The sequence below is a fragment of the Hylobates moloch genome, unplaced genomic scaffold (assembly GCF_009828535.3).
Source record: "Hylobates moloch isolate HMO894 unplaced genomic scaffold, HMol_V3 SCAFFOLD_17, whole genome shotgun sequence".
Lineage (NCBI taxonomy): Eukaryota > Metazoa > Chordata > Mammalia > Primates > Hylobatidae > Hylobates > Hylobates moloch.
Window position 1 is genome coordinate 55,188,909 of NW_026652292.1, and position 25,612 is coordinate 55,214,520.

At 33.2% G+C, this 25,612-nt stretch overlaps 1 protein-coding gene across 2 annotated transcripts in view; it reads right to left on the reverse strand.

Annotated features, from left to right (window-relative positions):
• PCDH7 (protocadherin 7) overlaps positions 1-25,612 on the reverse strand; it is a 420,400-nt gene that overhangs the window by 199,993 nt on the left and 194,795 nt on the right. Inside the window, exon 2 of one of the 2 annotated variants that reach the window (XM_032135854.2) lies at positions 22,694-22,886. In XM_032135854.2, the coding sequence (XP_031991745.1) occupies positions 22,694-22,886 (193 nt within the window). Of the gene's footprint in view, positions 1-22,669; positions 22,887-25,612 lie in introns of both variants that reach the window. The other variant, XM_032135853.2, reaches the window with a different exon arrangement.

Here is a 25,612-nt window from a genome sequence, read left to right on the forward strand (position 1 = left end):
GGCAGGTGAAAGAGGTTAAGACCACTCTGATGAAAGAAAGGCATGGCTAGACATAGCATGATGTAATGGGAAGAACATGGTTTTGTTTTGTTTTGACAGATTTTGTTCAAACTGCATTTCAGCCACTCACTGGCTGCATGACTTTAAGCAAGTCACTTAAATTCTGTAATCCTTAGTTTGCTCACTGGTGAAATAATAAAACCTATGTAATGAAAATGCAGTGAGAATTAAGTGAGATGAACTATGCAAAGTATTTTCACATGTGACAGTTAATTAGCACACCAGTAATATATTGGTTTTGTTGCATATTTAAAGAGAGTGAATTGGTTATCATGCTGAGAGCTTAGGGTGCAGTGACGTGGGGAAGAGAGGACTGAAGTTTATAACTGAAGTTATAAACAAGGGTGAAAAGGGCAGCAATGAAGCAGAATTGATATGGAGGTTCAAGATGAATGAAAGTGATTTAAAAATAGAAATATGATAATATCCAATAAACTACCTTGGAAACTCAGAGAATTATTTCTTATGCAGGCTTTTGCAAACCCACAGCAAATCTTGATTTCCACCCAGTGTCACCCTATGTTCTCCCAGGGAAAAAGAAAAAACAAACTGTAATTTTTAAAAAGTATTCCAGGATATTCATAAAAATAGAATGAAATGTGTAAAGAGTAGCATGGTTAGGAAAAAAAAAAAAAAAAACTTACTCAAGACAGAAATTTAACCTTCCTCTTCCATTGCTTAGGTAGGTTATCTATACCTGAATCTTACAGCTGTCTTTGAAATTAGATTTCAACAATATTTTAGTAATAAGTAAATTAATGAATGAATATGTAAATAAATACATACTTCAACGTGTATCACCAATGTAGTAAGAACTCCAATTTGCGATTTTGATGTTCTTAACCTGGATTACTCATAAAGTTTACTAATCAATACCAACTTATCTAGAAATAATTTTTTAAGGGCAAAGTACACAGAGAATGTTAGGACTTTTCTCCATGCTAGGAATGCACCATCATCATGCCATCTTTGATCTTCAAGTCCTTGAGGTCCTCAGATCCTTGAGGGATAGAACATTTAGAAAAACGATTTCTCAACTGCAGAATAAAGATTTGCCATTGATATACCCTAGTTCTGCCAATTAGGACACTGAAGATGAAAATTTATACCTCGTAGAGAAGCATGATTTTGAAATATAAAGCACACTTCATCAAGGCTCTATAAAGAATTTAGGATTCGCAAATTGAATTTCTTTTTTATACAGTATGTTTTATACTAATCAATTATTTTGACTAATTTCTTTACTAACACAATTGATTGTAGATTAAGTTATAAGAAGAGCAAGCAAAAAAATAAATAAAACATTAAAGCATGAGTAATAATGGAAATTGTGAGTAGATCCTTGATTCAAATATTCATTTATTCATTAATTAATTCAAAAATTTATGGAGACTCTACTATATGCAAGACGCTGTCCTAGTTTAGCTGGATATATTATGGTAAACAAGAAAACATGGTATCCAAACTCACGTCATCAAGTAGCATAAAGTCTAGTAAGGTAGGATATTAAATAAATAAATAAATACAGGCCTCCACCTCACCCAATGTGTTACAAATCATTCCATAAATTATTTTCAAAAGAATTTTGTTTTAAAAATTACATAACCTAAAACTTAAACCAAGCTCTTCATTTTATAACTTGTCACATCCTGACCTTGTAAATACTGAGAGTAAAGGTTATATCCACTTAGACAGGTTTCTAACTCCATCTAGCACACATATCTAGGATTTACAAAGGACTGTCTGAATAGCTAAACTTAATATTAGATAATAAATTTTATCTCATTTTTTGGTCTCATGTATATGTCCAGGTATGGGAGGGCAGTAGAGTAATCAACATGGAGTGAGAATTTCTGTATTTCCACTTTAAACAGTAGAATAAAATAAAATACCCTTATTCAACCATTCATTACTAAAGCACAATTTGCTTATAGGTTCTTCTTTGAAATTTCTTGTCTTCACAACTTGTTACCTCCCTCCTCTTACTATCAACTACCATATTCTAACTTTGCCAAGTCAAACAACAGTTGTCAATTCTGAGTCAATTTAGCCACATAAATGTAATAATCCACTCAAAATTGGGAAACATTCCTTTATCAAAAATGCTTCAGTCTTGAATAAGATTAGCGGAAGCTATACAAAGCCATTTTGAGTTTACCCAAACGAAAATGAAAACAAAATGGATGATTTCCCTCGTAAAGTAGAAATAACACCATTTTGCACTGTTATTTATAATCTTAAACTTCAAGGAATGATTATTCACAGACATGTAGAATGGAAGAAAAGTAAAACAGTCTGTTCACGCTATCTACTTGAAATACTTTGCACACTGTTCTTAATGTATTTTAATTTATTTTTAAAATACAAGTTGTTCTTTGACAATAAAGCATCCCACTTACTGAAATTTTTTTAAAATTATTTTCTGTTCACCACATTCATGTACAACTAAAAAGATAAGCAGTATGCTCTAAGTTGGAATTCAGTTTATACATGAGACTATCCTTCCAAATACAGTCATTTAAATCATATGAACTATCTGTTAACTTTGGGCAGTGCTATTCCCTCAAAGCATATATCTCATTTCATTATGTATGTATATATTCCCAATGTTTTATTTCAAGCCGAAAAAAATATGGTATACTCTTGAGAAATCTGACAGATGATAAAACTGCAGGAGAGAGGTACATGTGCACATGTTTTCACACTTCTGCAAAATTGCTGATTTCTTCTTATTTCAATCAGCTGCCTGAATTGGTTGACTATCATCAAACTTAATATAACAGCATAAGAGCCTGCTATTATATGTAAAGGACCAGTTTCTTCTCTCCCCCACCATCTATGCTCTTTTATGTCTCATTTAAGTAATACGTTTCCTGGTTAAAGGGAGGATAAACTTGAGAATAAGCCATATGCCACAAGAATTTCATTGTAAAAACGATAGCTAAGTTTATTTTAAGAATACTGTATAAAAAGAAACTAAATCTTTGTCTTAGTGTACTCTATTTATACATAATGCACAAAGAATATTTTTGTACTATGCTAGTGTATTATTTTGGTTTGCAAAAATATAATTATATAAAATATTAAGTGGCTATAATGTTGGGATTTTTCAAATATCAATGAGCATATATCAATCAATGGAAGTTCATTATAAAAAGAATTCTAAAATTACCATTTTATAAAATTAAAATTTTCCTGACCAAATACACTGAATTTGTCAATAGAATTTCAATCAAAATCAGTTCAGAAAGTGTGATAATTTTTTTTAAAATTCAAGACAAAAAAGTAATCTACTCTTTAAAATGGGGACCAATACTTTTTAAAACCTAATTCTTGGAAGACAAAGAAAGAGGCTAAACATATTTCAATATGTTAATGCATTTTCAGGCTATTGGTATAACCCTGAGGTTTTTTTTTTTTTTGCCTACCACATCATTACTCTTCAATCTGGGGTAATCATTGATCTCAGAGTCTAGGCACATGCTCATCAACTTTGACCTGTTTTTCCTCTAATGTGAATCCAGTTAAACTTCCTACTTTTAATTGACTCTTCCATTTCTTGCCAATAAAAGAAACAGGTAAAGAAATACACCAAAAGCAGGCCCTGTACATGGAATGCTATCCTCTGTGGGAGGGCAGGTACTTCTATAATAAATGCTTATTTTAAGTTTTTCTACATCAAATTTAGACTTGTAAAGCCAGGCCATGCATGATTAGCAATGTCAGAGGCATAATTCTAGAGTGATTCCTGCTTTTCAGATCTCATAGTATAACAGTATTCATTTTTACTAGACATTACAGGAATATTCTCCAATGTGTGTATTAAATTCCTTTATAGAGACAGTTGTGTTGGTACAAGCCATAAATTTGACAAATCATCAGATATATAACTTTCATTCTCACATTTACATTACCAAGTACTTTATGGAGCAATTTTCTTAGTCATGGCAGTGAGACTATTCAATGATATAAATAAATAAATAAATACTATTTCAACGTAAAACCCTTAGCTCTAAAGGAAAGTAACTAGGCTGGAGTCTCACAAGAATACAATTCACTATTAAAGAGAATTCAGTTATCAGTAGGGTCTATCTTGGATTGCATCCATGAAGGTTTATTACCAGTAGTATCAGAAGGACTTTATTATAGCAAGCAATATAGAAGCCAAGGACAGAATTATGGCTGGGTTCCAGTGCTGAGAGAAAGTGCATGAAAAGCCTATTACACCACAATACTGAAATGGTTATTATAAATAACAGGCACATTTGCATTGGATTATCATAAGTTTTCAGCAGAAACTTAAAATACCAACTGTCAGCATCAGTCCCAGGGCATGGGGTTTCTTGTTGAGACCTGTTGTTGTGCATTGGCAGTAGCAGGCCTAAGTGCTTCCAGGGATTTTCAGGCTTGCATTAAAAAACAATATCCCTTGTACGGAAAATCAGAGCTTTAGGTGTAAAGAACATTTCGAAATGATGAAGTACTTGAGCAGTCCACTGAAATAGTCTTAAAGCAGTATTTTGAAATACTCTAAAATATATTTGTATATTTTTACATCAGTATTACAAAAATATAAGGACACACTTTATTCTGGAGGGGAAAAAGGCATTAGAAGGCAATTAGGAAACTACAATCTTAAGTTCACCTTACAGGGTTTTTCTGTCAGTATTTTACTTAAAAGATTATATTAAATTTCAGGTTGGCATGTTAAGTAATAAAAGAAAATAACCCAAATTTTAAGGCACATATGTTACAAATTTTATACTGGCCATTTATTAAAGCTTACTGTATTATGAAAATATTACTTGATTTTACAATATAAAAATATCTCAATATACTAAGAGACTGTCAAGTTTGCAATGTATGACACAATTGATTTTAATTTAATAGAACATTTCCAAAATAAAATCTTTCGGAAAGGATAATTTATTACTCAAATTATTTCCAAGAGGTGCCTCAAACCTGCTTGGCCTAGCCTATCAAGGCTGGTGTGTGTGTGTGTGTGTGTGCGCGTGCGCACGTGCGTGCGTGTGCGTGTGTGTGTGTGTGTGTATGTTTTTCCCCAGCGAGCAGTGCCAGTTCTTCCTAAAGTTTGCTCATAAATTTCAGAATAAGTATACAGAATATACAGTAACTAGGAAGTCAAATTCTCTACATGTTGATCCAGGAAATATTTGTCCTAAAATTTGTTTAGGAATGCATATCACGTACAAGTAGATAGTTCATAAAGTCCAATCAATAAGGAGACTAGCTAAATGAAGTGCAAAAATATTAAAATGAATCCTTTAGCTCTTGGGAATCAATGGCAGTAAACTTCGTTTAGAAAGAATGTGTGTCTGAGCAATAACGTGGAGCAATATTTCTCAAGCTGCTAAAATGAAAAGAGCTTAGAGGCAGACATCTCTCCATGTAGCTATATTACATTTTTTGTTCTTTTCTTCCCCTATTGCTACAAGAGAATTGTCCTAACCACTTCAGAAATGCCCTACCTTATTCCTAGGAAGGAAATGAAAGCCTTACCACTGATCGTAAGATATATATGATAATTACAGAGGAGCAGAATTGGCAGATGAGGGCTGAAAGTTGCTTAATGACGAGGTCAATTATTAGCAAACTACACATGCCATCTTCTCAGTGGAAACAGATATTTTTACTTAATTCTACTTTGAAATATGCATCTTTTCTGCATGTGTGTTCCTAAATAGATGACATGATTCCATATGTCAAATAAAAATCCCATAATATCCTTATATTAGAATAAGAAATTTACAGTATTTTAAATGCTAGCTCCAGTTGAGTCATTGATCCACTTTTGTAAGGCATATCCTCTCCTGACCATAAAAAGATTTAATGATTTGCTTGAGAACAAGGAAACTTGAAAATGTGTTAGTGTGAATAATATATATTCCCTTTTATTTCTGTCATGCTGGTAATTTCAAAATTATTTTCCATTTTATTTTAATTTGTTACTGTATCCAAGGAAGCTTGTAATTCTTAAGCAAGTTTGAGCAAGTTCAATAATTTAGATCAATTGGCAGGCATAATTAAAATAAATATTCCCTAGGGAGGCAGGAAGAAAGGTTGTGACTTGTGTTGCAGTTAAAAATATTTGTGACCAAGACTCAAAATAGCTAAGATATTTTCTAATTAACTCACATATTATAAAAATCTTATTATTTAAAATGGATTATCTAGCAGTTTTGAAAGCAGTGATATGGATGTGGAAATATTTTCCTATATTCAGCAGAGGGAAAAATTTGAAAGACAAATCTGAGTTTACACATTTAGCTAAAGTTTTTTGCTTATTTTGAAATTTCCAACATTACTGAGAATATTAGAAGTATTAAATAAATTATTTAATATATTTTACTGCTTACTTTACTGAATGGTTTGCATAATTAAAAAGTTAATTACTTTGTTCCACAATCTTTGGGAGTCATGGGACCAACTCCAGAATCAGGCTCTTAATGCAATATTTTCTTATGCCTCCTCCCATTGAGTTAAGCATCTTCCCTACCTTGGTAGAAGGATACAGTTTAGGTGTGTGTGTGTCTGTGTGTGTGTGTGTGTGTGTGTGTTCTGAATGAACTGCCAACGAATTACAGTCAAAAGCGATATAACTATCAAGTTTAACCATAAATAAAGCATCTGGTATTGATTCTTCTTACCTTATTTTGGGTATATTTCTTGAATTGGCTCATGATACTGATTTATTATTCTATTATTCTGAAACAAACAAGCAAATAAAAACACTTCCCACCAAAATCTATTAGCCTCTTCTTAATTTTTGTGATGTGAATATTTGACCATCTGAGTTATAATCCCAGGTACCAACATCAAAGCTACAATTTACAGTGGTTCTTGATGATAACATAAATATTGCTTTATGCAAAAAACAAAAAAAATGCATTGTGGTTTATAATACACAGATAGAAAGAGAGATTACCTGAAAGACAGGCAGAGTAAAGTTTATTGCCTGCCTTAGACAATGAGACAACAAAAGGCTAAGGGATTTGCTTAAAACTACGCAATAAATCAGTGCTTCTATTAAATATAAAATAAAAACTAAATGTTTTTCTACTTAAATCAGTTTTTAAAATATAAATAATTATAATGGCTACAATAGGTTTTCATAAGCTTTGAATGCAATAACTCAAATATCGCCCTTTGGAGTTAATAGCAGCAAACAATAAATAATAAAAGCTATCATGTATTAAACACTAAGAGTTTTCAGGTATTAACTGCAACTTTCCATATCTTCTCACTTTCATCATCTGTAAAATGTCGATATTACCTTGCTTTGAGTGATACTGTAAAGCAAATGATTATGTAGAACCCTCAGGTAGACACCAATATACTATAAAATAATTAATTTACTAATTCAATTATTCCTTGCTCTATTTATCTTTTCTTTTTGTATGTTTAATAAGGATACTATTTTATCATTCTAGTGAATATTTTTGACAGATAGGTTATCCACTTTATGTTGTTCTTTTTTAGTGCTTCGTTCATTTTATGTGTATTTATAAGAGGGAGTGAATACCAATACAATTATAATTTATTTATCTCTGACACTGTGATGACATAGTGCCTTTAGATTACTTCATGAAGCCTTTTGGGCTCGAATTGTATTGTAATTGGGGTGTTTTGCACTGTGCTCAGAAAATTATCTCAAATATCCCATAAAAGTTGATTTCTACATTTATACATTTATTTGGCATAATTAGCAGTTTAAATGGAGATGTGAATAAGGGCTATGAATTGGTGCCTAACTGGCAGATTCTATCCACACTCTGTGATCGGTGATAATCTTTACAAGGTTTTGCCCACTGCTCTGAATATTTGACAGTTGTCTGTAATCTCAGCCTTTTTGGAACTATTCTGCCACTGCTCACTGAATGATCTTTAGTAATTACTTGATGAATGTCTCTGTGAGTTACTGGTTTCTGTCATTTATTATTCCTTAACAATAAATCCAGGAAAATATATGCAGGTTTCTTAAAGACAGAGCCATTTAGCTTGTAGAAAATAGATATGATAATATTAATGTTTTCTTTTTCTATGGTTTCATAGAATTATATTTGTTATAAATACTGGAACTTGTTCACAGTAGTTAGAGACCCATGTACTCTTAGTCTAGAGAATTGGAAACCAATAGGGAATTCAAAAGGGGCCAAGAAACGACTTACCTTTACAGCTAAATATAAGTGACGCCAGTAAACATTTCTGGAGGTCAGAAAATAATCATGCATTTAATAAATATTATGAACATTGCAAGTCTGATTTAATGTGAAAAAAGACTGTTGTAGAACTAGTTATCAGCAATTTTAAGGTATCTATAAATAACTCAATATAGTAAAATAATACTTCAGCATTCAATACTTCTATAAATAACCAAATATACTAAATACTTTACTAAATATAGTAAAGTAATACTTCAGCAATACTTCAGTAATAATGTATCTATAAATAACTGAATATGGTAAAGTAATACTTCAGTAATACTTTAGCATACTTTCATTAATGCCAACTTCCAAAAAATATATGTCCAACTGCACATAACCCTTTGAGGAAGATAGGGCAGTTATTATCATAATTATTGTTCCTATTGTGTAAGTGAAAGAGATATTACATGAATTGACCCAGGTTCTCTTTCTGGAAATGTGATGAGCTTGAACTAGAACCCAAGATATCTGGCTCCAATTCTTTGCAAATGTAGATGTTACATGATACATTACAATACAGCAGAATTGTTATATTTAAGAAGGACTTTTTAAAACTGAAAATATTAAATAGACTCTTCCAGAAGGTATCCCAAAGGAAACGAGAAACTTGATAGTTGAAAATGACTCAAATATAATGACTTTTGGTAGAGACACTGAACTATTTAATCTCCAAAAGGTCACAGGTAAGGTATTATAAAGAAGAAGCTGTGCATGAGATGTTGAGTTTAGGAATGGCGAAGGAATAGATTATTAGAATGGAGAAATAAAGAAAAAATATGAAGCCCGAGAGTCAATTTGTGGAACAGTCCTCTAATTCTCCTTCAGAAATGAAACGACAGAGGAACTGAGAATTTTCATTAAGGTAAAGAAGAGTAATAATGTATTTTCTCTGCTATTTTCAAAAAACTTCAGAAGAAATTTAAGAAGCTAAATAATCAAGTCAGAAGTCCTGTACTTTGTGTTCTAAAATAAAATATGGTTACTTAAAAAACACACACACAGGGTTCTCTAAACCCATGAGCAATTGATAGAAATGTAATAGCTACTTGATCCTGGGGACATAGATAATAGTCAGACGTGGGCAGTGAAAGAAAAAGCATACTGGCTTGATTTCACAATAGAGGATGAAAACAGTTTGGGGCTGAAATAGGCAAGAATTAGATTTTAGATCTTCATTATTCTGGGAGAAAGAGATGGACCAATGTTGTCCAGGGAACTAGAAATGCCTCTCAAAATTGAATTCTCAAAAAGCTTGTGAAGGCTGAATACAACTGATCACACTGAATAAAGGGCAGTAAGTTTACGGGGAAAAACTGATAAAATATGGTCCCGTGTGAACACGTTGCTTGCAGTTACCTATTGAAAGATGATGTACGGTTAGATTGTTTCACCCACAGTGAAGGGAAATCATAAGGACTGGGCCCTAAAACTCCATTTCCTCAAGTATTCATATAATTAAAGATTGAGCTTGTTTTAGGTGAGAATTACCTGAGAATTATGAGCATTTAATTAATGATTTTTGAAATTACACATAAATCTGGAATTGTTTCTTATGCACACAGTTGTGAGTATCAGATAGCACCTACACAAGAGTAACAGCAGGTAACTGCCAAGTAAACAACTAAAAAATTGATAGATAGTTGGTGAATGTTTAGAGAGTGGAAAGACACTTTATAGAATGGACCAGAAGCAAGGAGAGAAATGAAGGGTGGTTATATAAGCAGGCCCAAAGCTATTATTGAAAAACATTCTTTATATATTTTAAGAAAGAATATGCAAAATCCTTAATAGATGACCCTAAAGACAAGAGAAAACAAGCAAACAATAACAACAAGCATAAGTTAGAGACACAAGATTGTGGTTAGTAGCTGGCACTGAAAGAAGCACTGAATCTAGGGAGCAAAAGCAATGTGTTTTTCAGATGACCTCAAAGATAGGTTTGTTTCTGCAAGCCTCATCAGGCCTCAGTGTGTGGATTAAGAAACTCCTGGCCAGGCGCAGTGGCTCACACCTGTACTCCCAGCACTTTGGGAGGCCAAGGAGGGCAGATCACGAGGACAGGGGATCGAGACCATCCTGGCTAACATGGTGAAACCCTGTCTCTACTAAAAATACAAAAATTAGCTGGGCGTGGTAGCACACGCCTGTAGTCCCAGCTACTTGGAAGCCTGAGGCAGGAGAATTTCTTGAACCCAGGAGGCGGAGGTTGCGGTGAGCAGAGATCACGCCACTGCACTCCAGCGTGGCGACAGAGCAAGACTCTGTCTCAAAAAAAAAAAAAAAAAAAAAAGAAAGAAAGAAACTCCTCCTCTGATTCCATCCTCCTCTTTAGGCAACATTTTAAGAGCTACGCTGATTTTCCTTGGATCTCCTTAAAGAAAGGATACTGCTTTGAAGAGGAGGCAGAGACTTTCTTATCTACTGAATGGAATATTCTCCTGTTCTAAGTTCAATAAACCGATGTTCCAGTTTGACATTAGGATCTTGTAATATTGTTGAGACTTGGTTATCATGCTTGGGTCTGTACAATTCTGAGGCCATGATAAAATTGTGTTTTATGGATCTAGAAAGCAATTTACAGATACCACCCAGAGGCCACTCTGTAATCAGCCAGGTAGCCTTCTCTTGTCAAATACCACATTAACATACATTCTATTTAATGTTCCAGGACAATGGGGAGTGCATACACATGTCAAAAAATGGACATTAGTAGAGATTTTCCATGAAACAAACATACATACGAGTGATTAAATGGGAGTTGCATTTTTTACTTGGAAATTATTTTGTTGCAATTGTTTAGATTATCTTGAACTGGAAGACTTTTTATCGATATAGTACTTACACATAACTCCTATAAAGCAGCAATGAACACAAAGAAATAATAAATTTATGTGACATTGGTGGTTTTATTTCTTTAGGTTAAAAACAACGTTAAAAGTGATATCTTCCTGACAAATCAATATTTGTATGACTTTGCACATATTTGGAAGCGTTTCTTTCCTTGGATGGTGCACCAGCTGTGGTAGGCATCAGTGATGTGACATTTCTGTGGTGTTATGCAAACATAAAATGGACTGGAATTTATCCTTTTACTATACAATTTGAATTTATTTCTCATTCAGATTCTATTTCTGTGATTTATGTTTTGAAGCACACCTACTTGTATAGTATTACTGACAACTGATAGCACTGTTACAATGTCAAGAATCTTAAAATCACAAAATAATTTTGTATGATGACCAGGAAATGTTATAAATTATTAGATCTCACCATAAATGTCGTTAGTCACATATTCTTTTAACTTTAAGTAAGTAAAATGGTCAAACAATTGCATAGTATAAAATAAAATATAAAAGTCATACTAGAGGACAAAACTAATTTAACGAATCAGTATTATATCACTCAAGAAAAGACAGCAAAAGCTATTATACATAAATGTCACACTCTATGGTACTTTCTGAAAATTTTGTAAAAAAAAAAAAAGTCCTGAAAAATAGAAGCATAAGGCAATTAGAAATTCATTAAGATTGATATCGAGAGATGCCACTATGCCCCGGCCTCTGATAATGATGTCACAATGGACTTGGTGACCTGAGAAAGAAATTCTCAAGTGTGTTCTTAATTCCATTTTCTGGTCTCCAGTTTTCTGAGTTGTCTCAATTCTGTTAAATCTGTATCAGCAACATTGGGCCCCTATTTAGTACATATAATTTTTTTTTTTTTTTTGAGATGGAGTTTCACTCTTGTTGCCCAGGCTGGAGTGCAATGGCGTGATCTCGGCTCACTGCAACCTCTGCCTCCCGGGTTCAAGCGATTCTCCTGTCTCAGCCTCCCGAGTAGCTGGGATTACAGGCATGTGCCACCACGACTAGCTAATTTTGTATTTTTAGTACAAACAGGGTTTCTCCATGTTGGTCTGGCTGGTCTCGAACTCCTGACCTCAGGTGATCCACCCGCCTCAGCCTCCCAAAGTGCTGGGATTACAGGTGCGAGCCACCATGCTGGACCAGTAAGTATAACTTTAATTCAACTTCTTTTTTTCGTTTGGACATGTCTATGGAAGGATAATTCCAGAAGTATCATACAACGGTAGCCAAGGCACAGGTCCTGTCTTTAAGCAGTTCATGGTATAGTGGAGAAGAGGGGTGGTAAAAACACAAAATACCTCACATGCAAATGTCCTAACTCTCTTCATTAATCAATATCTACATGATCCCACACGTCTACTTCTTCATCTTCATCTCTGCAGGACTAGATATTTGATAGTTACTACTTTTCCAATGCTAACTTCTTCATGTATCCTATCACATTTTGTTTGTTTCAGTTTTTACTTTTTTGTTTGTTTGTGTTCTGTTGTTTTTCAGAGACAGGGTCTCAGTCTGTCACTCAGGCTGGAGTGCACTGGCACCAAAAAAGCTCACTGCAGCCTGAGACTTCTGGGCACAAGCCCTCCTCCCGCATCAGCCTCCAAAGTGGCTAGGACTACAGGCATGTGCCGCCACATCTGGCAAATTTTTAAACTTTTTTTTGTAGAGACAGGGTCTCACTATGTTGCCCAGGTGAGTCTGGAACTCCCGGGCACAAGCAATCCACCCACCTCGGCCTCCCAAAGTGCTGCAATTACAGGCATTAGCCACCTTGCCCAGCCTGATTTTGTTTTTAATATATTTCACAGTCACATTCACTGAAACTTACTTTTCCCTTATTCTCTTATATTTCAGTATTTTTCAACATTCTGTTTGGATAACATCACTTATCTGGTGCCAAATACTTAAATCGTAGTCTGATCTATTCCCAGGAATTCAGCATTACCAGTGTTGTGACTCCTAAAGCTACATTCTTCTGCTTATCTATACTCACAAATTTCAGATCTATATCCTGTTAAATATCACTTGCATTTTTCAAAGATACCTTAAGTACAGCATATTTTAACCAGAATCATTCCAATGAAAACAGTGCTGCTCTTTCCACTTTTCCCAGGTTGGCAAATGGGACCACTTTTTCCTCACCCTCTCGAGCAGGTATCTTTGGTATTTCCCGCTGTTCTCCATACCCTTATCCACATTTCTGCTTAGCAAATCCCTACTTTTCCACCCTTCAAAGCACGGCTATGATTTTTTATAACCCCCACTCATGTCCTCCTCTACTTCTTATAGCATATAATCAATCTCTCCATATAGTGCCTCTCATGCCTTTACTTTTAAACATCTAATCTGTACACGCCTTTCTCTCTGACAATATTTAAATGCTTAGCAAACACAGCCTGTGTCATTCACCTTTGAGTCCTTCATAAAAATTTGCATAAAATAAATACTCAACAAATGTTCACTGAATTTTACTCAATGGATTCTTATAACACTCTACATTCTCTGTTCACTGTATAAAATTTCAGCTATAGCTGCTATGACTGACCTTTGGCTACAAATGCTGCCTTGGTGGAATGTGGCCTCATAAGGAACTGAAACAATGGGCACAATTCAGCATTGGGCACTGGGGTTCCAAGGAATGCAACCTCAGAAATGCATACCACTCTCAGATCATATAGGGCTTCCTAACTACTTCATTAATGTAGACACTAAGCATTGTGGAGCAGAAATAAAACCATGGGAGATATATTTTCAAGCAGAAATGAAAAAGAAGATTTTTAAATAGCTGGATACTATCCTATTGTCTGTTTACTCCCAAAACATACCACGAATCACAGATTTTATTTATACATATAGTATCAAAAATTAATTTCCTTTAAGATTATCATATGTTAGTACTTGAAACTCTGTTCTAGAGGAGGCATTTAGATTTGCATGCATTTCAGATATTTTCTCATTCTTATAATGAACTTACAATTATATTTTCTGGACAATAATGAGAAGACATACATGATAATGACACTTAATGCCAAAAAATCTACCTGCATATATTAAGTAAAATGTCTCAGAGACAAGATTTAAAAACAAAGCAACCTATTGTCTATATTTCAGCATGAAGAGATTGTAATATAAATACCTGTATGCTTAACTTGAATCTTGAAATAACGATTACAAAAACAATTTGCAACTGCCACAAAAGAAATGAGTTGTTTTTTTAAATAAATATAATGGAATCCAATCTACTCTACTCTAATGTAATTTAATCATCTATTTAATTTGAGTAATACAACTGGTCTTCTGAAAATAAATAACAATGACTTCAAAAGATTATTTACAAGTTCTTACTGAGTTTGAAAGGCCTTATTTACAGCACACACATTTTTAGTAATTATCCATGTTTATAAGCAGAGAGAAAAGAAAGACACCAAATTAACCTATTTTATAGTCTAGATCTGGATTTAGTTTCTGCTGCCAATTTCATCAAGGATAAATTTTAGAGTTTTTGAACTAATTGTGTTTAGCATTAAAAAAATGAAAAAAGGAAAAAAGAGGACATAAAAAGGGCACAGTAACTCAATTAGAAAAATAAAACAAATAATCTGAATTTATTTGGCTTCAAATGAAGCCTCCAGGCCAGTATAATAATTGTTTTTAAATATATCAAAGATGAGTAGATAAAGAGAGAGGATGTGCAGCCAAAAAACATTTCATGGCCTTCTTCCTGTCCAACATTTGATTTATAAAATAAAAATTTTCAAAACTTGCGTTTATAATTGTTTCTTCCGTATAATTTTCCTTTCCCTCCTCTGTACCTCACACCACTCTGAACTTCTCTAATGAGCTTACTACTTTTTTCATTATAATTAATTTACTGTGATCAAGGTTGTATCTCCTGAGCATAAAAACTTCCATCTTAAAGGCCGAGATTCTTTCTCCTTTACTTAAATTTCCTCAGAAAGCCTTGGTCATATTTTATTTTCAGTATTGGTTTGTTGAATCAAAATGAATAAACACAGCTTTGACACTATATAATTGCCCCATGAAACAAGAGACACCTATTGTTCCACTTTGCTTTATTTGCAAAGCAAAAAATACTTTACTTATTAAAAACCTGCAAGAGAAGAGGTAACAATGGAGAGTGTTTTACCTTAGAAGAGGACTATTGAGATAAAATGGTTTCTCAATACGTGGTCTAACCTCTGAGGTTAAGGGTACTAACTTGCTGGATAGGGTGGCTCATGTCTATAATCCTAGCACTTTGGGGGGCCAAGATGGAAGGATCCTCCTGATTCCAGGAGTTTGAGAACAGCCTTGGCAACATAGTGAAACTTTGTCTCTACAAAAAAATACACAAAATTACAGGTATGATGGTGCATGCCTGTAATCCTAGTTACTTAGAAGGATAAGGTGAGAGAATCGCTTGAGCCCAGGAGGTCGAGGCTACAGTGAGCCAAGAATGTGCCGCTGCACTCTGGCCAGGGCTACAGAGCAAGACCTTACATTAAAAAAAAAAAAAAAAAAAAAACTACTATACTTAAATATACTTAAACAGTCAAGATCCACAGTTCCTTTACCAAACAGAAGATGCTTAAGAGTGTTATATTTTAGCAGCACAAGGTTTTTTGTACATAAATCTGGCAATAACATCAAAGGAAGAATAGAATTATATGTAATCTATAAGCAAAAAGAATTCAAAGGAAAGACTGAGATAATACCTTAACTAAATAAGGAACTAAAACAGTCAAATGTATTATCAACAAGTGCTGAAATTCACACAAGCAAATGCTTTGGGAGTTTGGAGGTAACAAAACCACTAACTGACCTCCAAAGTCACTTTGAGATTTGATGAGCACTCATTCGCTTCTCAAATGTCATAAGGGTTCAGCAAAGTGATCTAGTTTAAAAGGACCAAATTAGAATAAAAAGGGTAATATGGCCACACATTTTATCAGAGTTAATTATTAATACTGAGATTAGAAAAGAAAGGACTGAGAATCTGGTAAGCATACCAATTGGACATTATTTTCAGCTCATTTTCCCTGTTAATGTGAATAATTTGCAGCAGTTTAAAGGGAGGTGTACACCTGAAAAATAATGCATTCAACTAGAACACTTAAAAAAAGAGAAAAGAATGTAGAAAGATCATAATGACATCTCCCTACCTTAAATGACAAAGAACACAAAGAGTGGGTTGATTTGATGCCAAGAGATAGAAGACTTCCTTCCACTCATTTTAGGTCCTTGCTATATTTATAAGTCACTACTCATGAGTACTACCCTATGGTACTCCACACAAAAGACAAAAAGCTAACTGGAAAATATTTAAGGTGAGAATATAATTTATACTAGTAATTTAAAAATGCTAAATTTGTGAGGCTGAGCATTTTACGAAGTCCTCATGATTAAGCCATTGTATTATATCAAATCTACCTAAAGTTGGCCGGGCGCGGGGGCTCACGCCTGTAATCCCAGCACTTTGGGAGGCCGAGGCAGGCAGATCACAAGGTCAGGAGTTGGAGACCATCCTGGCTAACATGGTGAAACCTCATCTCTACTAAAAATACAAAAAATTAGCCGAGTGTGGTGGTGGGTGCCTGTAGTCCCAGCTACTTGGGAGGCTGAGGCAGGAGAATGGCGTGAACCCAGGAGACGGAGCTTGCAGTAGCCGAGATTGTGCCATTGTATTCCAGCCCGGGTGGCAGAGCGAGACTCCGTCTCAAAAAAAAAAAAAAAAAAAAAAAAGACCAAAAGTTAATAATAATCCCGAATATTTATCATTGTTATTTAAATAATAATGGTAAAACATTTTCATCAATGTAGTGAAAATACAACTTACTACTTATTTATAAATTATTACGTATTATTGTCTCATTTAGTTCCTTCTGCAATCCTATGATTTGCAATTGAACAAAGTGAAGCTAAGAGGGGTTAGAAAATAATACTCCTTGTAGGAGGTAAAGCCAGGATTCAAACTGAGGTCATCAGATTTCAAAGCTTGTTTTGTAAACCAGTAGATTCTACTCACAGCACTGCCTATTCTTCTCTAGGACAGTACCTTCTTTAGACTCTTTTAGATTGTACTGCTCATTTTACAGGACAGCTGAGAAGCCACTATGGCACACGTTTTAATTAGTTGAGATCTGGCTTAGAGACAGTCTCTATAATCCATCTTTCTATATATTACTATGAAGAAATCAAAGTGAATAGCACCCTCCCAAAGTGGTGGCATACAGAGTTTTGGGGGATACTTGGGAGGTATAGAGTCATGTCACAATTGACAGGAAAAGTGAAAAAAAATGCAGCCTCAGTCAGACACTGGCAACTAGGGTGACATAGAGAAATGCAAAACTGTGAAAATGAATCCTTAGCAAGGCATGTTAGTCTCTTCCTGCAGAAGACGAGAAAAGGTATGACAGGTATTTGGTATTTTAGGTATTGTGCTTATGCCATTAAAAAGTATATGAGGATCTTTGGAAAGATGGAAGAGGCAGCCTTGCTAGAGAAGTTTGCTCAATCTACATGAAATCAGCTCAAACCAATAACTAGACAACTTTGCCTGACAGATGCCTGCTTGAAAATTGGGTAGACAGGAGAAAAGCAGAGAGAAAGAGGAGGTCCTTGATCTCATACAAAGATATGCCTTTAGTCTCTATGCTCATTACACTTGGCCATTTAAAATTAGTGGCTTATTCTCAATGATATTTCAAATACACTCTCTAAAAGCAATAGGAAAAGTCCATGGTTTACTGCAGCATGTTTAAATAATCAAGGACAAGGTATAATGCATGTAGAATGAAGAGATGAAGGAAATGGAATGAATCAAACAGTTGAGCTTAGCTTATATAAGTGTGACAAAGTAAGGAAGTTTGGAAAGGGAAAGTTCAAAAATATTCATGTATAAAAGTCAAAATATTATTTAAAGATCTGAGAAAATCAAGAGGCATAAAATGAATTAGGGATTTAGAGTGGCCAAATTTCTACCCTCATTTAACTTGTTATAAACCTGTTTTATGGATCATCTGCTGTTTTTTTAAAAAATTTATTTTTATGATGTGATATTTAAGAAAGTCTACCTACAGAAAAATATATATTATTTCCTACCTTTTCTTTTCATTTGTACTCTGACCAAAGTTCACATTGTTAAGTAAGAAAATACATGTGCTTATTCTATAGTGAAATGTCTTAATCATAAGTAATGTATTTCAAGGGCATTGCACCCAGGGCTTGATCAGATCTACAGATGGTTCTTGCACAGTGGGATCTGAAGGAGGCTTCACAGCTGTCTCCCACACTGGCCTACTATGGTGCCAACATTTCCACCCACCTGGCCAGAAATCACACCATTTGATTCAGTCCACTCCTTTGATTTATGTAATAAATGCATTTTCTACTATTAAAATGCGCTTGCTGTGTGAGTTGAGAGAAAGGCCCTAGAATCACTACTGGCCTGCCCACATTAACATACACTGTCAAATTCACTCACTATCTCACTACGAGACAAATGTCTCCATTCTATAGCGTAAAAGATACAAGAAAAATTGAATGTAAGAGAATCACAGATTATTGGACCTGGAACCGAGTAAGATTTCAGAGTTGATTTATTAATTTCCTTAGACAGTAGCCTACCCAATGCCGATGGCAAAATTGAGATGAGAAGCCAAGCGAGGTGTTTTCTATATCTGAGCTTATTAAACACTAATTATCATACAGACTTACACAGCAAAGGCAAACTGGCTTTGCAAAGATAATTTAGAGGGGGCTTTGGAAAGATCGAGTAGGTCATGGCATAAAGGTAGGGACCAGGATAAATACAATAGACCTAAAGAAACTATAGTATCCCACTCCAAGAGAAAGTCTGAAGACCACTGCATAATTAAAATAAGAGCAAACTCTTGCATAGTCAATGCTTGCCTTGAATGAGATGGTGCTTTCAAGCCTAATGTTTGGTTTTTAACTTGAATTACCAATTCATTGCAATATGCATCAATTATTCTAACATTTTCATTATCAAATGTTTGTATTACCTATTTCCCACCATAAACTCTATATGAATAATTACTTTATTCCTAAATGTATTTTAATGAAACAAATGACCAATTTCCTCAATCTTTGATTAGATTAATATTAAAGGATTAGCATGAAATTATCATAATGTTGATGATAATTAAAGGCAAAGAAATACATATTAGTAATCTTTGTCACAAATAAATGTATAACTAATAAGGTTTTCTTAAAATATTTTTTAAATGGGGTAATTTCTAGTATTACTTTCCAGCGACCTGAGGCATTCCTCAGATTTGGAACTTTAAAATGGTAGATCTCATTCTGCATTATTAGATTCCGATGGTAAGAAATTATATTTATTCTTATGGTATATTCTTTTTCCTTAGCTAATAAGAGAATAAAACCTCATTCTACATTTGGCAGTAATGTGTTAGAATATAGCATAAAGCTTGTTAAACAGGGAATTAACACACAGGCCCTTTGAATGAAATTGTATTTATCATACTACAGTACAGAAGGAAGATAAAGCTTTTGTAAAGTGTAAGTACATTTCACTTAAATTTTCCTGTTTCAGTTCCTTCTTTGCATTTGTGAAAATGTATTTTTATCATTAGCTATGCTAACTTATTCCTGGCTTGTTGGCATGACATTGGAATTTTACTTGTTATTGCACTAGAAATTATCTTCTAAACTTTACAATGAAAGTTAATCCCAAACACTTGCTGATAACTGCATTGTTTCACATAGGTTAAAATTCAAGAAAAATATTTGAGGTAATAACAATTAGGAACTAGCACAGCATCCAAAATGGTATTTTAATGGAAAATCCAAATGAAAATCCAATACAAATCCTGATTAAAACCTAGCCAAGCAAAAAACTACAGATTACCTGGATTCCAATTAAATGTGACAAATGAATACTTGACAGGTTTCAATTCCAGTTCTATTTATGTCAGAATGATCCACTAATATTGAAGATGAAATTACCAGAATTTAAGCAATACAATTGCACTTTATGGCTAGATGAGTAGTCTGAAAACACGGACCCAACAAAATTGTTACTCAAAGGTCAACTGCTGCATTTAGATCACCCATAGTGCATCGCATCTCATTCTGTCATTACCTATAGATCAAGGCTAACATGAATCACAGCTAGTAGATGACAAATGATCATATAAACTCTGAATTTCAAGTGTTGGTCACATACAAAATCAGGAAAGATCCGTTACATTATCATGGCCCTTGCTTTCGACAGGCCTTAAAAACTTGGTTCTAAAAAAGAATTAAAAGTCGTTTTTTGGAACTCTTCCTCAGTATACTTTCTATTTTATTAACAAGCTCACCTGTTAAGTTTTCCATGACATGTATGTTTCCTAAAAGGTAACCGATATGTGTTCATCATATATAATTGTATTTTAATTATTCATCATTTCTTTCTTATTTTAAAGGTGATGAATCCCCATAAACTTAGAAAACAGAAACTAACATTAAAAAATGATTATAATGCCAGTGGTGCAAAGTCCTTTTTTAATAAAGCTGACATCCAAAAAATAAAGATTTAATTGTACATTCTGTTCTTTACAGTAAGAATAAGCACTTTTTAAAACACAAACAAAATTATATGTTCTCATGAAAAGGTAATCTCAGATGGAGTAATACCCCTAAATTAAATTAATCCTGCCTTCCTAGCTATGCTCTATTTTTCTCCTATCTATAGTAAAAATACTGTAATTACATATATACATATATGTAATTATATGTACTATATATGTATTATCTATCACATATATCACACGTGTAATTACACATGTTACACATATGTAACAATACACTCTAGTACATGTGACTACATACATGCAATTACATGTGACTGTATACATGTAATTACATGTAATTACATAATTATCTTTTAATTATTCATCACTTATTTCTTATTTTAAAGGTGATGAATCCCCGTGAACTCATAATTAATAAAGCTGACATCCAAATTACATATGTAATTACATAGTATGTATGTAATTACAGTATTTTTAGTTTAATTTCTTTTTCCAAATAATTTTAAACATATCTGCCTTAAATATATATTCATCAGCATTGCAATTCTTACCAAAATTATATGCCCATTAAAATAATTACTAAAAAAATGGTAACTCTTAGAAACCACACCAGACTCCCATCCACATAAGCACACACCACCATACACACAGATAAGCATGCCTTTATAGCCATAAGGCAAAATGCCATTTTAACTCTGCAAAATTTATCAAGAGGGACATCAATCATCAGACCCTGATATATCTTCTTACCCAAGAACAATGTGGATAAATAATTATTTAGCATAATATAATTTAGCAATACTTTCATTTGGGGTCATTTATGATATATTATATTCTAATGTTGGATTTTAATATTCACAGGTAAACTTACAGAAGAAAATCAGTCTTTCTCCTGCATTAATATGCTCTACTTGAATATACATCAGCACTAAAGAAACGGGTATATAACAAAAAGTTAGAGCGTCTTATTTCACTCAGGGGTTGAGATGGCAAAAGACATAAATCCATTGCAAGTTTTACTAGGGATAAAATGTGTGTGATTCCTCTTCCTTTCTCTCTCTATAACCATATCTTTCTTCATATTTGAAAGAATAATGAAGTTAGGATGAATTTTACCATTCCATTATTTGACACAAACCTATTCCTCAGGCATTTACTTATGACTCAAAATCCAGAAAATAAATCACCAAATTATCTCTGGGAATATAAACAAATGGGGAAAGTTTTGTAAGTGCTATTTGCAATCTAAATGTATAACTTAAAGGAAAATGTATACAAGGCCAATTGTGGTAATTATGAGAATCACCTCAAAACAGTATAAAAATACGGAGTATTATGATTTATTTTCCTTCCTTTCTCTCACATAAAAATAAAAAAACCCTTATATTTAAATAAGAGGAAAATTCTAATAGCATTTATTGTATACAATGGAGAACAAAGTAGTACTATTCTCTTTTGACTCTATTCAGTGATCACTGGAAAGGAGAGGTTTGAAAATGCTTTTCTAAACATCTAGCACAAGAAAAGGTAGAGCAAGGTATGTTTCTTTCATTTCCTTTCACTAAGACTGGACAGTTGCAATTGAAGAAATAGTTGTATGACAAAAATGAATAGAAGAAAACAATTAGACAAGACCTTTCTTGGTGACTATTGCTTAGGAATTCTGCACTTATTTAGCTTCCTTCATAGTGGGCCCTGTTCTGATTTATTTATAAGTGCGTTTATTTGTTTATTTCTGACAAGATGTTTTAAAATGATGGTGCAATTTGGGTGAATTTTTTTCTACAGAGTTATGTTCCTTTATTTGGCATTTCTGTATTTTAGCAAATATTTATCACTTAAAATAAAATGGTTTTAATGTCAGCTATTTTATTTTGGTTTTAGACTGACCTTCGCGAGTCTACTTATTACGGCTCACTAGCGTGATTATGTGTGTGGATGTTGTGTTTGCCCCTACCATTTTCCATATGCTCTGCCTCACCAACACTGCCATCCGGCGTGGTCCTTTCATAGTTGTCCTCTGGGAGTGGAAGGGCACCCAGTCTTGGCCCTGATGAACTCTTACTGCTTGGTGTTTCTGACTCCTCCAGCCCGCTGTCATAGCAACTCTGCAGTGACCCCTGATGTGGGTCCTGAGGCTGACTCACAACAGAAAACGTCACTCTACGAAATGGCTGCAAAAGAAAAGATTCTGAATGTCACTACGATGTAAAATTGTAAATGATCTTATTTTAAAAAATACATAAATTGCATACATTAAGGTCTACTGGCAACTAATTCAATACAAAATGAATAGATATGTTGAAATTGCATTAGTTAACTATGTATTATCTAAGGTAATGTCTAGAGCTTAGATTTTATTATGGAAAAACTGGAAATTCCCTTTCAGAAACAGAGATAGAAAAACAGTAGTTTCACTAAAACATACATTTAAATCTGATATGTTAGTTCTACATATTCAACCTTTTTCTATTCTATAGTATTCACTTCAGATATGCTTTCCAGAAATGGACTCTAAAAAAACAAGGTCAGTGATTTGTGAAGGCAGTAAATATTGAACTAATCCATTGTAAGAAGACTCAGTTTTTAAATGCTTTGTCCATATGATACAAACCTATAAAATCAAATGGGTTGGCAGTTGACTTAAACTATTCAAAGTACAGCTGACAAATAGGAATTTAGATGCAGTGCTAGGAAACAGAAATATGTTTATTACATCATTCCTATAAAAATATTGCCTATTGACCTTGAATTGTAAGAGTCATATTGAAACAATAGATAAAAGTATCCCTAAACAGTGAGTAGGAAATAAACTATAAAGTTTAATTGTATGTTCTTAATATTACTGTTTGTGATTTGTTCAATAAGGTAAAATCATATACAGCCTTTAATTTGTTTTTTAAAAATTTTATGAAACTTTATCCAATTGAACCCCACAATTTACTATGTTACTGACAATGGCTGGACTGAAGATTTACTATGGAAGGTATTTGCAGATTATCTTAGTTAACCACGAAATAAAATAAAATAAAATAAATTAGGCTCATTAAAGGAACAAACCAATGCCATGTATTGACAGTGCTACATAAGAATAATACTTTGGAAAAACATATAAAAATGTTCTGTAATGTCAGTCTGAGATTATTCTTGGCAATAGTTGCATCCATAAAGCTGCTGCATGAATTTGAAAATGTCAGAAGTGTACATATTTTTAAACGTATAACTCAGACTGTTTCTTTTTACTACAAAGTATAAAATTAATGTTGCTAGAAAACAGTGAAAGGTTACAAAACCTTTTTTGCACCTTTATAACTTGAATGTTGTGATACAAATTACTAATCACGACCTGGACCAGTAGAATTTTAGAAATATTAAGGATTATATGCACATGGTAGGTTATTAATGGGAAAGCTAAGAAGAGTTATAACATCTCCCCCTAATTTATAAATTGGCTTTGCTAAAGACAAACACATACTTCCATAAAATTTCCCTTTATTTTGTCATAGATGGAAGACTAGCTGAAAACACTGTGAGTTATTGGTATTTTTATCCCAGTAGCTCACAATTCATGTACTTATTTGAAGTGTACAATCTTTACAAAGTTTCCTTTTTATTCTAATTCAAAGTCAAAATCAGAATAGCTGAATCTTAATACAAAAGGAAAACATTTAGTTCATGTTCTCTTCTTTATAATGTTTCACTGAATTGGAACTGCAGTATTTATAAACAATTACAAATATTTTCAGTATGCATAGTATGTATGTTATGGATTTAAATTTGCTGACAATAAACTTTCTAGAAACATTATTCTTATTTCACTAATGATTCTCATATTTCCTTAAGGTAATATAGTTGTGATATTTCACCCTGTATTTAAAAAAAATAAAGAAATGTAAATACCCTGTATTTAAAAAAATAAAGAAATCAATTTGTACTCTCATTTTTACCTGTGTGTGCGTATTTTCTTTTCTCCCACCCCTCGCCCACCCCATCCACCCCACTTCTCACACCTGTGACTGTTTAATGTTTTTGGTCTCACCTTGGAAATGAGACCACTGACAGTCTCCTAAAACCACATTTTTCTACACACACAAAATAATCAGTAAATACTTCTGGACAATGAAATTTTAATGACAATGTTGAATTTAGCTAAGAATGCCAAGGGTCATGCAGACATATTATCATTTAAAGACATAGCAATGGGTTTAAAAACAAACACATACATAAAAAGAGAAAGGAGGGTCAACTGCTGTTCTTAATTCCAGTTTAATGACTTTCAAATCTTTTAGAATATCTTCATTAACACAAAAAGAAAGCTCAAAATGAATACAGAAATACATAAGATATACCAATAAACTTAGAAAATAAGAAATGATTAGAAATGGTGTTTCATTTTGATATAAAAGTAGAAAAAAAGAGTGACATTTGGGTGAAGTTTGGAATAATTTTGGAAAAATTTTGGAATCTGTGCTTAAATGTTTATTCCACAAAAAGTGGATAGGCTAGCAGAGAAACTGGTGATAGCTATGTTTATAATGAAAAATGTTAACAATAAAATAATGATTTTTCTGTAATGTACTATATAATGACTGCTATGAATCTAAGCATTTTGTTTTCTTGATTTCCTACCCTATTTTGACTGTGCATATTTTAATCTATAAATTATTTTAGAAGTAAAAATGGAATAATTTTAAAATATTTATATCTATTTATATATTAGAAAATACTTAGATCCATCAATTCTTCCTTTCTTGTATAAAATGCTTTTTGCATTTAAAATAATATCTGAATTTATAAAAACATAACTCACAATAAATATTAAAAATAAAATGTATCATACAATGGATTATAATATATCACACCTATCATTTTTATTCACATTTTAAAATATTTTAATTAG